Genomic DNA, 12,773 nt, shown 5'->3' on the forward strand with positions numbered 1-12,773 from the left:
GATATTTCTTAGAGTTTAACCGTCAAAAGTATTATTATTATTATGTTTTCCCCGTTTTGCGTGCATAGCACGGTTATCCGTTTTTATGTTTCAAAAATGAGTTTGGTCACACACGACCCGAAAATAGTGTTTGACTGATATTTTAGTTAAAGCCGTGAATTTAGAGCTCGGTTTAGACGCCCCGTTTGGCCGCGGGACCCGTTTCCGTCTTTAGGGTGCCGGAAACTGTTATTTCGGATAAAAATACCCAAATCATCCGAATTATTTTCGGATGATTTATTTTTACTTGATTAACTTAGTTTCATGAAAATAGTTCATTTTTAAGGTTTTTATACACCAGACAGCTCGCTTAGGCGAACTTTGCCAGTTTACGCGTTTTAAGCTTTAAAAGTTTGTTTTTATGTTCTTTTTAGCACAAATAATTATCCGCTTAGTCTCGGATCTTGAAATTATGCACAAATCACTTTTTGACAGTAAGGAATTTTATAAAAATATTTCCATAATTAATTTTTATGTTTAACATTTATTTATCTATTTTTAAACGTCATTTAAACACCAAATATATCGAAAATACCAAACGACCTTAGAAAAATCCCAAATTTTTCTGGGATGACCCCTGCCATCCACATAGTTCCTTGTAATTTTTCCAGAACCAAAATCTCATTTTTCATGCCATTTTCACCAAAACCGAGCTAGAAAACCCTAGAACTCGTTTTACCGAAAAGCCTACTTAGACTTCTCCAACGGATCTGAAATTTTGTGTGTGACTTTTATATGTTATAAAAAGCTTATCTGGAATTTTTCATAATTTTTCATGATGTTTAACTATTTTTCATCATTTTTAGCCAAAACCGAGCATTAAATTCACCAAATATTCATCATTTGTCCAAAAATTACCAAATTTTCACAGATCTCATATTTTCATGTGTAGATCATCTCTGTGAAATTTCATGACCCAACTCTAAGCCTATCACAATCTGTCCAAATCATATAAATCATACGAAAAACCGAACTACCTTGTGTTTCTAGCTTTAGATCGCAAAGATCTTGCTTTCTAGCCTTTGCTAGCAACTAGATATAACACCTACAAGCACAATAACACCACACCAAGCAAGTTACACCCACAATCAAGCCATTTCTTTCATGGTTTCGGTTAAGACATCAAAACAAAGATTTTTAACCGTAAAAATTCGTTTTTGACCCTTTTAACTCATTTCTTGGACCAAGATCCCTTGTACAAGCCGGGTCTCTACGGGTTACATACATTTCAGGTGAAGATCAACTTCCCGATGTTTTAAGCAAGATATTATTGAAATTACCGTGTACATGTCTTGATTTGTCTCCTTTCTTTGTGTATATTCTACCATCCTTATCTCGAATCATTCTTATTTTACTAAAAAAAACGAAATTTAATAGGTATAGGTATGAATAAAATTTGCGAACACTAAAACAAACACGCTAACTTTTAAATTAGATGACTAATAAATTCGTGAAATAATAAGATGTTCACACATTTTTAAAATGAAAAAGAAATCAATTATGGTGGCCAAACTTTCATCCATATTTAACAGGCCAAGACACTAACGCCATGTAAAAGATATACTTAGGAAAAAGATACCACTTAACACGCTAACTTTTATTTTTTTTCTCTTATTCAATCATAACCACTTTAAAAAATGAGAAAATTCTCAAAATGGACATACTTAGGAAAAAGATACCATTTTTGTCCAATAAATTTCAGAATTCCAAAAATGTTCCCCTCTAACTCATCTTTGGCGATGTGTTAGAAAGTTTAACGCATCATTAACGATTAAAGATGCGTTAAACTTTATAACACATCGTCAAAGATGAGTTACACATCCTAACACATCATCAATAATTTTATATAAATACAGGTCAAAAACATTGAAACCAAAGTTCAGTACCATACCTCCTCCAAAACCTTTAAACACTTTGGAGCTACTTAAGCTAGCATCTCGTTATCTCAAGATGGACGTTGCATGAACGATGAAGATTAACGAGTTGGTGTTTTAACTCATTTTGTTTCTAATATACATGGATGGTAGATTGTGTGCCTGGAATTTTATGGACATGTGATAAAGACCCAACTGCAACCGTATAAACAACAAAAGTTGTAATCGAAGTTATTTTTGAATTTGTAGCGTGTTTAATAATTTTATATAAATACAGGTCAAAAACATTGAAACCAAAGTTCAGTACCATACCTCCTCCAAAACCTTTAAACACTCTAGAGCTACTTAAGCTAGCATCTCGTTATCTCAAGATGGACGTTGCATGAACGATGAAGATTAACGAGTTGGTGTTTTAACTCATTTTGTTTCTAATATACATGGATGGTAGATTGTGTGCCTGGAATTTTATGGACGTGTGATAAAGACCCAACTGCAACCGTATAAACAACAAAAGTTGTAATCGAAGTTATTTTTGAATTTGTAGCGTGTTTAATAATTTTATATAACTACAGGTCAAAAACATTGAAACCAAAGTTCAGTACCATACCTCCTCCAAAACCTTTAAACACTCTAGAGCTACTTAAGCTAGCATCTCGTTATCTCAAGATGGACGTTGCATGAACGATGAAGATTAACGAGTTGGTGTTTTAACTCATTTTGTTTCTAATATACATGGATGGTAGATTGTGTGCCTGGAATTTTATGGACGTGTGATAAAGACCCAACTGCAACCGTATAAGCAACAAAAGTTGTAATCGAAGTTATTTTTGAATTTGTAGCGTGTTTAATAATTTTATATAAATACAGGTCAAAAACATTGAAACCAAAGTTCAGTACCATACATCATCCAAAACCTTTAAACACTCTAGAGCTACTTAAGCTAGCATCTCGTTATCTCAAGATGGACGTTGCATGAACGATGAAAATTAACGAGTTGGTGTTTTAACTCATTTTGTTTCTAATATACATGGATGGTAGATTGTGTGCCTGGAATTTTATGGACGTGTGATAAAGACCCAACTGCAACCGTATAAACAACAAAAGTTGTAATCGAAGTTTTTTTGAATTTGTAGCGTGTTTAATAATTTTATATAAATACAAGTCAAAAACATTGAAAAAGTTCAGTACCATACATCATCCAAAACCTTTAAACACTCTGGAGCTACTTAAGCTAGCATCTCGTTATCTCAAGATGGACGTTGCATGAACGATGAAAATTAACGAGTTGGTGTTTTAACTCATTTTGTTTCTAATATACATGGATGGTAGATTGTGTGCCTGGAATTTTATGGACGTGTGATAAAGACCCAACTGCAACCGTATAAACAACAAAAGTTGTAATCAAAGTTATTTTTGAATTTGTAGCGTGTTTAATAATTTTATATAAATACAAGTCAAAAACATTGAAACCAAAGTTCAGTACCATACCTCCTCCAAAACCTTTAAACACTCTGGAGCTACTTAAACTAGCATATCGTTATCTCAAGATGGACGTTGCATGAACGATGAAGATTAGTATAAATAAAAAAACATAACAAGAAATCAAAGTTTATGCCATACCTCCTTCGAATCCCTTAACAATTTAGAGCTACTTAAACGAGCATCTCGTTATCAAGATGAACGTTGAACGAACGATGAGCGTTAGCATAAATAAGAAAACATAACAAGCAATTCAATCTTTTTTATGTAGTTTTCGTATAAATTTGTATTAATGTTTATTTAATATTGACATCTATTGTTTGAGTTCATTACATGAAATAAATGAGTCAATGTTAACCAACACCTCAATATTTGATATCCTTCCTTCCAACAATTCTAAAGAGCAAGCACGCAATGTTGAAAACTTGTGTTTAAATGTAAATTTATTATCATTGTGTTTTACGTTTAAGGTAATTGTGTTTTATTATATATCATTATGTTTTGCGTTTCATGTATTGTTAATATGTATTCATTAATATGTTTTATGTATTAGATAAATTTGTTGTTATTTTATCATTATACTAGGTTACCGAACCGTGCACAACACGGGTGGAAATATATAAATCTTTAAGTAAACACATATATAATTTCAAATGACAAGTTACTTTTTAATATATTTTTTAAGACATCAACATGATATTTAATTGCAATTCGTATTCATATGCAAACAAAGTATTAAATACATAACTTTACAAAGAATGACTTTACATAGTACAATGTTTAAAAACTTTAAAAAATGATATTAACATAAAACAAAATTCACTAACATTAGTTTGTAAAACAAGCAAATCAGAAATTAAGTATCATGAAAGATTCCTGTGATAACTGATAAGCATCCAAGATTGATCCAGGCTTCGTTTCTTCTTAGACAGGGAACAAAGTTGATGATATAAATATTCATACACCAATCTAACAAACATAGTGACTAACTAACTACGAAAATTGTTATACATTTCTGCAATTCAGAAAGGGGTGGCGGTGCAGCTTGTTGCCCGCCTACCTGCTATGTTGATGTAATATCTATGTTTCTATATAATGAAAGAAGTATTTCATATTAAAAGTATTGCACCCTAATGAACTGAAGCACGTCCAAAGCACATTTAAGAACCAGAACCAAATCGAAAACTTCTCATAATGACATGTTTTGGCCAGAATCAAATTGTTACGTTTTGAGAATGGCCCATTTTAACCCAAACTAAATCGATATCTTCTAAAATCGACCAGTTATGACTCAAACCAAATCGGTACGATTTTAAAAAGACCCGTTGAAGCCCAAACAAAATCGATATCATTTTATATTGACTCGTTGACCATACCGAAATGGAACCCAAATAAAAAATAACTACCATGAAACTTTGAAAAAAAAACTCAAACTCATTAAGGAACACAAGTATTATTAATAGTATGTTGAAACTTTGAAAAAAAAAACTCTTAACTCATTAAGGAATACATGAAGACAAAATGATACGTAGAAAAACACAATGAACAAAAAACTAACCAACGAGCTAAAAGACAAAATGATGGAATTTTTGTTTTAACATTTCTATTATAAAGTTATGTTTATATTAAAGATAAAAATACGCTTGTTATCATGATGAATTTTTATTTTTATTAAATGTCGTATGAAAATGTTATGGACTCTTTAAAATGATTAAGTATTGAGATATGCATTGAATTTGGAGAGAGAAATCATATGTTTTTTCTCTTATTTGTGTAATCCGACTTGAACAGGACTGAACAGAAAATTTAATTTTAATAACATACAATTGACCTTTGGATTCGGCTGTTTTGGCAAAGACTGTAGGCTATGGTTTTAAGTTTTAACTTTTAACTCAAAACTTTATTCAACTCTTTAGTTTGCATTAATATAACTTTGGAATGAAAGATGGTTGGCCACGGTTTTAACGTAATTTTTACTTTTTAGTACTTAAACGAAGACCTTTGGGTGTTTAAGAGACTTCATATCTGTCAGCAGACCACCAACCCAAGGCTCAGATTAAGTTTACACGATCAGCTCCAAGTTCCAAACCGCCAATACCAAACCGTGAGAACCATACGAATCATAAAATGGCTACATCAATCTCAAAATGGCTATCTCGGTTGCCTTGCTTTGGTATGAATAAGTTGGTGACTAGGTCTTCGCGCTTTATGAACAGCCAAAGAACACGCATTAAAAAAACACATCTATACAAACATCTACCTATGACTATTAACATAATATAAATACTTGTTCTATACAACTATGGGCTGGTTAGTTACTAATTACTCGATAAGTCGATATCAACTCTGTTTTAAATTTCTCCTATACGCCGCCTTTCTTTCCCCAGTCTCTCCCTGTAAAACATTTAAAAAATAAAACTCTTTAATAGCCCGTCATGTTTTCGTCATTGTACATTGTTTAATGCAATCGACCTGCTATAGCGACCCACAAAACAGTTTTTCCCGATTATATCGGGTTAGGTTCATCAAATAATAGTGAAACAAAATTGTTATGTTAATAAATAAAAACAATTGATTACATAAAAATGTAAAATAATACGAAATGTTACAGAACTTTAGCAACTTACCCGGATTTGATTTATAGATCCCGGTGATCTATGATGGCTAGAATTCGAGGGCGTCGGCCTGTGGGCTGGTTGATAGATTGTTCTAATAAACTCCTGTGAATGATTATATATGCTGTACACATATAATAATATTTAGTTTATAGGGATTTCTGAGTATTAAATAACACAAGCTAAAATATCCGGTCTGACCTTAATCGATGTCTATTGCAAGCGGCAAAAAACGCAACAAGCCCGTTTAAAATGCTCCGAACGGCACAAAAAACCTATTAATATAAAAATGACAATTTGTAAGAACACAATGACATAAACCACATACAACTATACAAGGCGGTCAAGGCCTAATCGCTTAAAGGCGGAGTTTAAGGTTTCAAAATACCTGGGAAAAGAGATCGTTCCAGAGAGACCGCCAAATAGAAACCTCATATGTGTTGACTGCTGACTCGGCATTTGAGGCCAACTTGAAGACCCCACTTGCAATCAACCATATATCTCGAGCTAAATCGTATATTTGGTTATAAACAAACCCCACAAAATTGGATAGACTGAGAATGAGACTAACTGGAGCATAAAGTATTCCCCATACGCACCAAAATATCGGGTACATAACAGTCATCACTGCAAAATTATTATAAAAAATTATAATAAGCATAAAAGTAATATATAAAAGTTGGTTGCTAAAATTGAGATGGTTTATCGGTTAACTTACCTATTGTCCAAATAACCGAAGAGATGAACCACACAGGAATCAGTACGACGTTAGTTAGATCTTCCAATACATCCCAAGAACTTTCAACGAAGACCCAAACGAACGAGCATAAATGTTGGCCCGTTTGAATCAACAAATTCCAAACGGGAAGAACAACCTCGATTAACTCAAAAAACGGGTCTCCTAACGGCTGTGTAATAACCGAAACAAATGACCGAACGGTACGTGTCATCATCAAGAACCACATAACCGCCTTCTCAGAATTATGCAGAAACAACATAGTACCCAAATACTTGATTCTCGACACCATTTCCCATGTTTCAATCCAATCAAAAAGGGGCCCACATAAACGTGAGGCGGTGGCTTTAAGCACAGGGACGTTTTTGTACAGATCGTAGAAACCGATAACGACCGTGACGATGGAAATTACTACGTATAGTAACCGAGCTAGTGGGCACATCCACGGGCGGTAAATGTGACAAAAAACAGGGTAAGATTGACAGAAAATTACCCATGATGGAAGACCGGCTTCTAGTAAAGTTAGTAACCGTAAATCGGATACTATTATTTTTCGTAGTTCAAACGGGAGGTCATGATCGTTGAACCGAAACAAAAGTAGAGCGTCCTTGTATTCCATAGGTTCGGTTGGTTCTTCAAAATCGTTTGTATAAGGAATGGTTGTTGGTGTGACAACGGGTTCGTTATGAGTTATTTCGGTATAAAAACTGGAATTGGTATCAACCGACGTAGGAGACATTAGTTTTCGTCTTTTGTAGGGTCCATTGGGAGGGGGTGTGTTTAGTATACTTGTTTGGTTTAAAGAAGTTTCGATTAGATCACCGAGATTGCAGCGAGGAGTACATGGAGATCCATCAGGCCCGGGCCCACTAGTACTGTGGTTGTCTGGAAATTCACTGGAAGCGTCATAGAATTCGTCTCCTGAAGTATTAAACAAAAAGAGATGTGTTACTTTATAAAATGTTTTATATGTTCATATGTAACAATTACGTGTTGATTTCATAAATTTGCCTGATTGCCTGTTTAAAAGTACAAAACTTTGTATCTCCGCTTCCAAATTTTAAAACAATATTTAGTTACTTACCCTTTTAGAACACTAAATATGAGTTACATAATGTCAAATCTCAATGCATAAGGTTTCTATAAGTAACTGATTTTATTTTATATACTACAGAACGTGTAAATATTAGTTTTTATTGTTTTGAAAGGGTAGATGTGGTATTATAAATTTTTAAGAGGCATACATATGTGACACTGCACCTTAATATAATAATGTTAAGGGAAAACGATGAAACTTGTTAATTGATAACTGCTAGGTAGACTAGAATAATTGCAGATAAATAAAACAAGGAAGACACACAGAGATCAAGCTTATAGGTCAAGTGGTAAGTTCACATATAAATCAAGTACTATCAATTACAAAAATGAACAAATGACCTGTAATGGGGGGCCTAAGGACGAAATCAAGAAGTTTGGTTGTCAAAATGGCAAAAATAGCATAATCACATAATTCCCTAAAATCATGTTAGAAGCAACACACGTCGATTTGGGTCAGAAAGTTGAACTCCACAGTAAAATGCAGATACCTTTGCCATCTTATGACAAATATTCAACAAACTCTTAACAGAGCCAAAATATTAGAAGAATACAGCATATAGATTCAACAAATGAAAGGATTAGAAAAGACTTAAGATACCAAAAAAGGTCATGTCAGACCTCACATTTACCCCACTTGCAATGCACAAAGCTTTAAAATAAACACTATAAATAATACCCAGCCTAAAACAATTCAGAATTCCTTAAAAACTCATGTTATATATTCAATAACAGGACTTGATTATCCAGTAGAGAGTCATGTAATATAATAGAGTTATCTGACCAAAAAAATATGATTTTTAAACTTTGAAGTTTGATCCCTATCAAATCACATCAAACTCTGTCCTGACAAAATTTCCTCAAGAACATAACTAGTATTCCTAAAGAATGCAATATGCCTAATTAGGTAGTTTGCTTAGACAAGCAATCCCACTGAACACCCTAAAAACAACTAAGTATTGTACCAAACACAATAAGCAGTTCTTATAAGATCCCCCCCCCCCTAATGCGCATACCTAGCATGGAGTCAAGATGTTCTTCCAAAAGATCCTGTTCACGCTGTGTCCCCGGAACCCATGTGTTTATGCATTTAGCTGCTTGCTTTATGCTATCAAATTCCCATCTTTTCATGTATTTAGCCTCTATAGCAAGAGATGTATCAGTCTGCTCATTAAAAAACCAAAAAATATACGTACAATTTAGTATTAAGTAATTACAAAGTACTTACAAATATGAAATAATAAGGCAAGAATGCAAGAATGCAAGATAGGGCTGTCACTTTTACCCGAAACCCGAAACCCAACCCGAAAAAACCCGTACCCGAACTAACCCGACTCGAAGAACCCGAACCCGAGAAAAGACTAACCCGAACCGAAGTAATTCGGGTTGGTTCTCGGGTTTAATTTATAAGATTTGGGTCAACCCGAATAAACTTTTAGTTTTGAAATTAAATATATTTTTATATATAATAGGCTAAGGTTTAGCCACTAAACTTATTAGAATCTGGCTTTAATCGACTGTTGTCATTCTAACTATTATGGATCGATTGTTTATTATTAATTTATGTTATTTGTTTATTACTAATAGCAACCGTAATCGAACAACCAAACACGCCCGATTGAATACGAATATGGTTCGAGTTGGTTTCACTCTTCTTTTGAATTGTTTTATCAAGTTATGTTAGTTTATTATTTCATTTTTTGTGTTATAAGCAAAGAAGAGTATGTTGTTTTAATTTTACCATTGTAATTTTAAAAAAAAATTGGTTTTGTGTTTTTTTTTTCTAGGATACTCGAAACCCGATTAACCCATCCCGAAAAAACCCAAACCCGAATTACCCGAACCCGAAAAACCCGTTAGAGATTTGGGTTGGGTTTCGGGTCAAGATTTAAAACTTTGAAACCCGAAGAAGCCGACCCGAAAAACCCGAAACCCGAAAAATGAAACCGAAGAACACCCCTAATGCAAGATATATCATACCTGAAGCTCGTTTAAGTAATTGATACCACGAACATCATCCCACGCCACTTGAAACACGATAAACCCAAACAAAGTTCTATGCAATTTGCTATTAGCAAGCAATGAACTCTTGAGTTTTTTAACAGGTAGCAAAGCCCTCTTTCTTGATAATGTCGCAGCATTAACCACTGAGTACCATTTTTTCAAGTTTTGTGAGTGGCGTAAAGATTCAGATTCGACTTCCCGTTCAATAAACACTCTTGTATCTTTCTTCCCCTTTCGCCCTCTTGTGTTTGCAAAAGGAGACATCCTTGACTGAACGCATAATCAATAACAAAAATAGAAAAAGATGAATTATAAACACAAACGCGACTAAAATCATAAATGAGATGAGAATCATGAGATGATTGTTAACATGATTCAGATTTCTAACAGACCTTGGTAACCATTAACTGCCATAAGTGTTGTGCAGGCCGAGATGGCAGATCTTCCAACCATGGCCGATTATCCACTAATACATAGAACGCCTTGCTATCAGGGGCTAAGAACAGTGTAAGATCTGAAAGATACGACTGCAAATCCCTGAAATAATTTGGAAATCAGACCTAATTAGTCAATGTGATATAAATTCAAGTAGAAAACTGAATTCTGCACTGCGGATGAGATCGGTACCAAACCGATACCATTCCGAAATATACCAATACCAAAAACGAGTAAAACCATATACCCAATATTATACCAATTCTTTCGGTTCGATACCGGTACCATTGTAAACACCGAAACCGAATTGTACCGTTACAGGTTGTGTTCAGTCGGCACCGGTATTTGGTAAAATATGCACATCCCTAATTTGTCTCAAAAGAGACAAATCAAACAATCAGAGCCTTAAAGCTGACCTCTAATCATCTAACTTTACTTTCTATTGCAATTTAAAACTCAAAATTGACAGAAAAATGCATGAACTGATCGATGACATGAATGGAAGTAAATAACTGCAATGTACACAAATAAAGATTCATAACAAATTAACATTTATGTGAAAATCAGACCTGATGTGTGCTCAAAAGAGACAAATCAGACAATCAGAGCCTTAAAGCTGACCTCTAATACTTTAATTTCACTTTCTAATGCAATTTAAATTTCAAAAATTCAAATCTGATATATCAAAAGGTACAAACCCTATCTGGAAGCTGGTCAGAGGATAGAAATATCGAGAATCATCGCATCTCATCATGTAACCCTAGCTCTAACACCTGCGTAAACGAAATTGCTGACATTAACAACAAAATAACGGCCAAATCCGATGCACAGAGCAACAAAATTGCCACAAAACTGTGAGTAATCAAGTGAATTTAAACCTGAAGATGCTTGATACTGATACTGTTGTAATGAACTAGTGCACAACTTCATAACACAGAGACCGATCATATAATGGTAATTAAAGCATCCAAAGTAATCGAGTGCGATTGATAATGAAACTGTGAATTCAAACCCTAGCTCTAACCCCTGCATAAACACAATTACCGAAAAGTTAACAACAATAACGCCCAAATTCAATCCACGAGCATTAAACTGGCAGTAATCGAGTAACAGTAATTAAAGCATCCAAAAGTAATGCCTCCTCTATATTACTATTTTTTTCTAGAGTCAATAATTTTATACAAAGGAACTACTGAACTCAATCACTTCACCTGTAACCCTAGCTCTACACGTAAACACAACTAACGAAATCAACAACCATAACGCTCAAATTCGATCCATCAGCAACAAAATTAGCACAAAATTGCAACAAAATTAATTGAATTCAAACCTGAAGACACTTGTATACATCATGTAACTGTAATCAAAGCATCCAAAAGTAATCTAGTAGCTGTAACCCTAGCTCGTAACTCCTAAATAAAGTCATAAACACAATTACCAAAGTCAACAACAATAACGCTCTAATTCGATCCACGAAAAACAATAGCACAAAATTTCCACAAAATCAAATGAATTCGAACCTGAACATACTTAACTCAATCACAAACTGTAATCAAAGCATATAAAAGAAATCCAGTAACTGTAACCCTGGCTACACAATTACAGAAATCAACAACAATAACGCTCCAATTCTATCCACGGGCATCAAAATTAGCACAAAATTGTGAGATATTGAATGAATTCAAATGAAGATACTTATATCGATCATGTAACTTCAATTAACTTATTACAGCATCCAAAAGTAATCGAGTAACTGTAACCCTAACTCTAACCCTTAGATAAACACAATAACGCTTAAATTCGATCCACGAGCAACAAAATTAGCACAAAATTGTGAGATATCGAATGAATTCAAACCTGAAGACACTTATATCAATCATGTAACTGTAATCAAAGCATCCAAAAGTAATCGAGCAACTATAACTCTAGCTACATAAACACAATTACCAAAATCAACAACGATAACGCTCAAATTCGATCCACTAACAACGAAATTATCACAAAATTTCATCCAAATCGAATGAATCCAAACCTAAAAATACTTATATCAATCATGTAACCTTAATCAAAGCATATAAAAGTAATCAAGCAACTGTAACCCTAACTCAAACCCCTACACGCTTAAATTCGATCCACGAGCAACAAAATCAGCACAAAATTGCAACAAAACCGAATGAATTCAAACCTGAAGACACTTATATCAATCATGTAACGGTTCATAGACACAATCACCAAAATCAACAACAATAAGTCACAAATTCGATCCACAAGCACCAAAATTAGCATAAAATTGTAAGTAATTGAATGAATTAATACCTCTAGATACAGTCAACACTTCATAACACACAGATCGATCAGTAACTGATCGGTAATTAAAGGCAATAGAGTAACTGTAACCCTAGCTTAGCTCTTAACACCTGCATAAACACAATTAGCGTAATTAATAACAATTAGTTTTTAATTCGATCCACTAGCAATAGAATTAGCACGAAACTG

The 12,773-nt window shown here is 33.8% G+C and overlaps 1 protein-coding gene across 1 annotated transcript; it reads right to left on the reverse strand.

Annotated features, from left to right (window-relative positions):
• Positions 1-5,637: 5,637 nt before the first annotated feature.
• Positions 5,638-12,379, reverse strand: LOC143611997 (uncharacterized). The gene is made up of 10 exons (XM_077086084.1): positions 11,156-12,379; positions 10,976-11,050; positions 10,235-10,379; positions 9,819-10,112; positions 8,855-9,002; positions 6,726-7,664; positions 6,396-6,634; positions 6,209-6,282; positions 6,020-6,131; positions 5,638-5,786 (listed from the first exon to the last, which is right to left on the reverse strand). The coding sequence occupies exons 2-10, from the start codon at positions 11,029-11,031 to the stop codon at positions 5,733-5,735; spliced, it is 2,061 nt and encodes a 686-aa protein (XP_076942199.1). The 5' UTR covers positions 11,032-11,050; positions 11,156-12,379; the 3' UTR covers positions 5,638-5,732.
• Between the last annotated feature and the right edge of the window lie 394 nt (positions 12,380-12,773).

Source organism: Bidens hawaiensis, unplaced genomic scaffold, assembly GCF_021521415.1.
Source record: "Bidens hawaiensis isolate Kalapana, Puna unplaced genomic scaffold, B.hawaiensis_p1.1 tig00032906_1, whole genome shotgun sequence".
NCBI classification, from domain to species: domain Eukaryota; kingdom Viridiplantae; phylum Streptophyta; class Magnoliopsida; order Asterales; family Asteraceae; genus Bidens; species Bidens hawaiensis.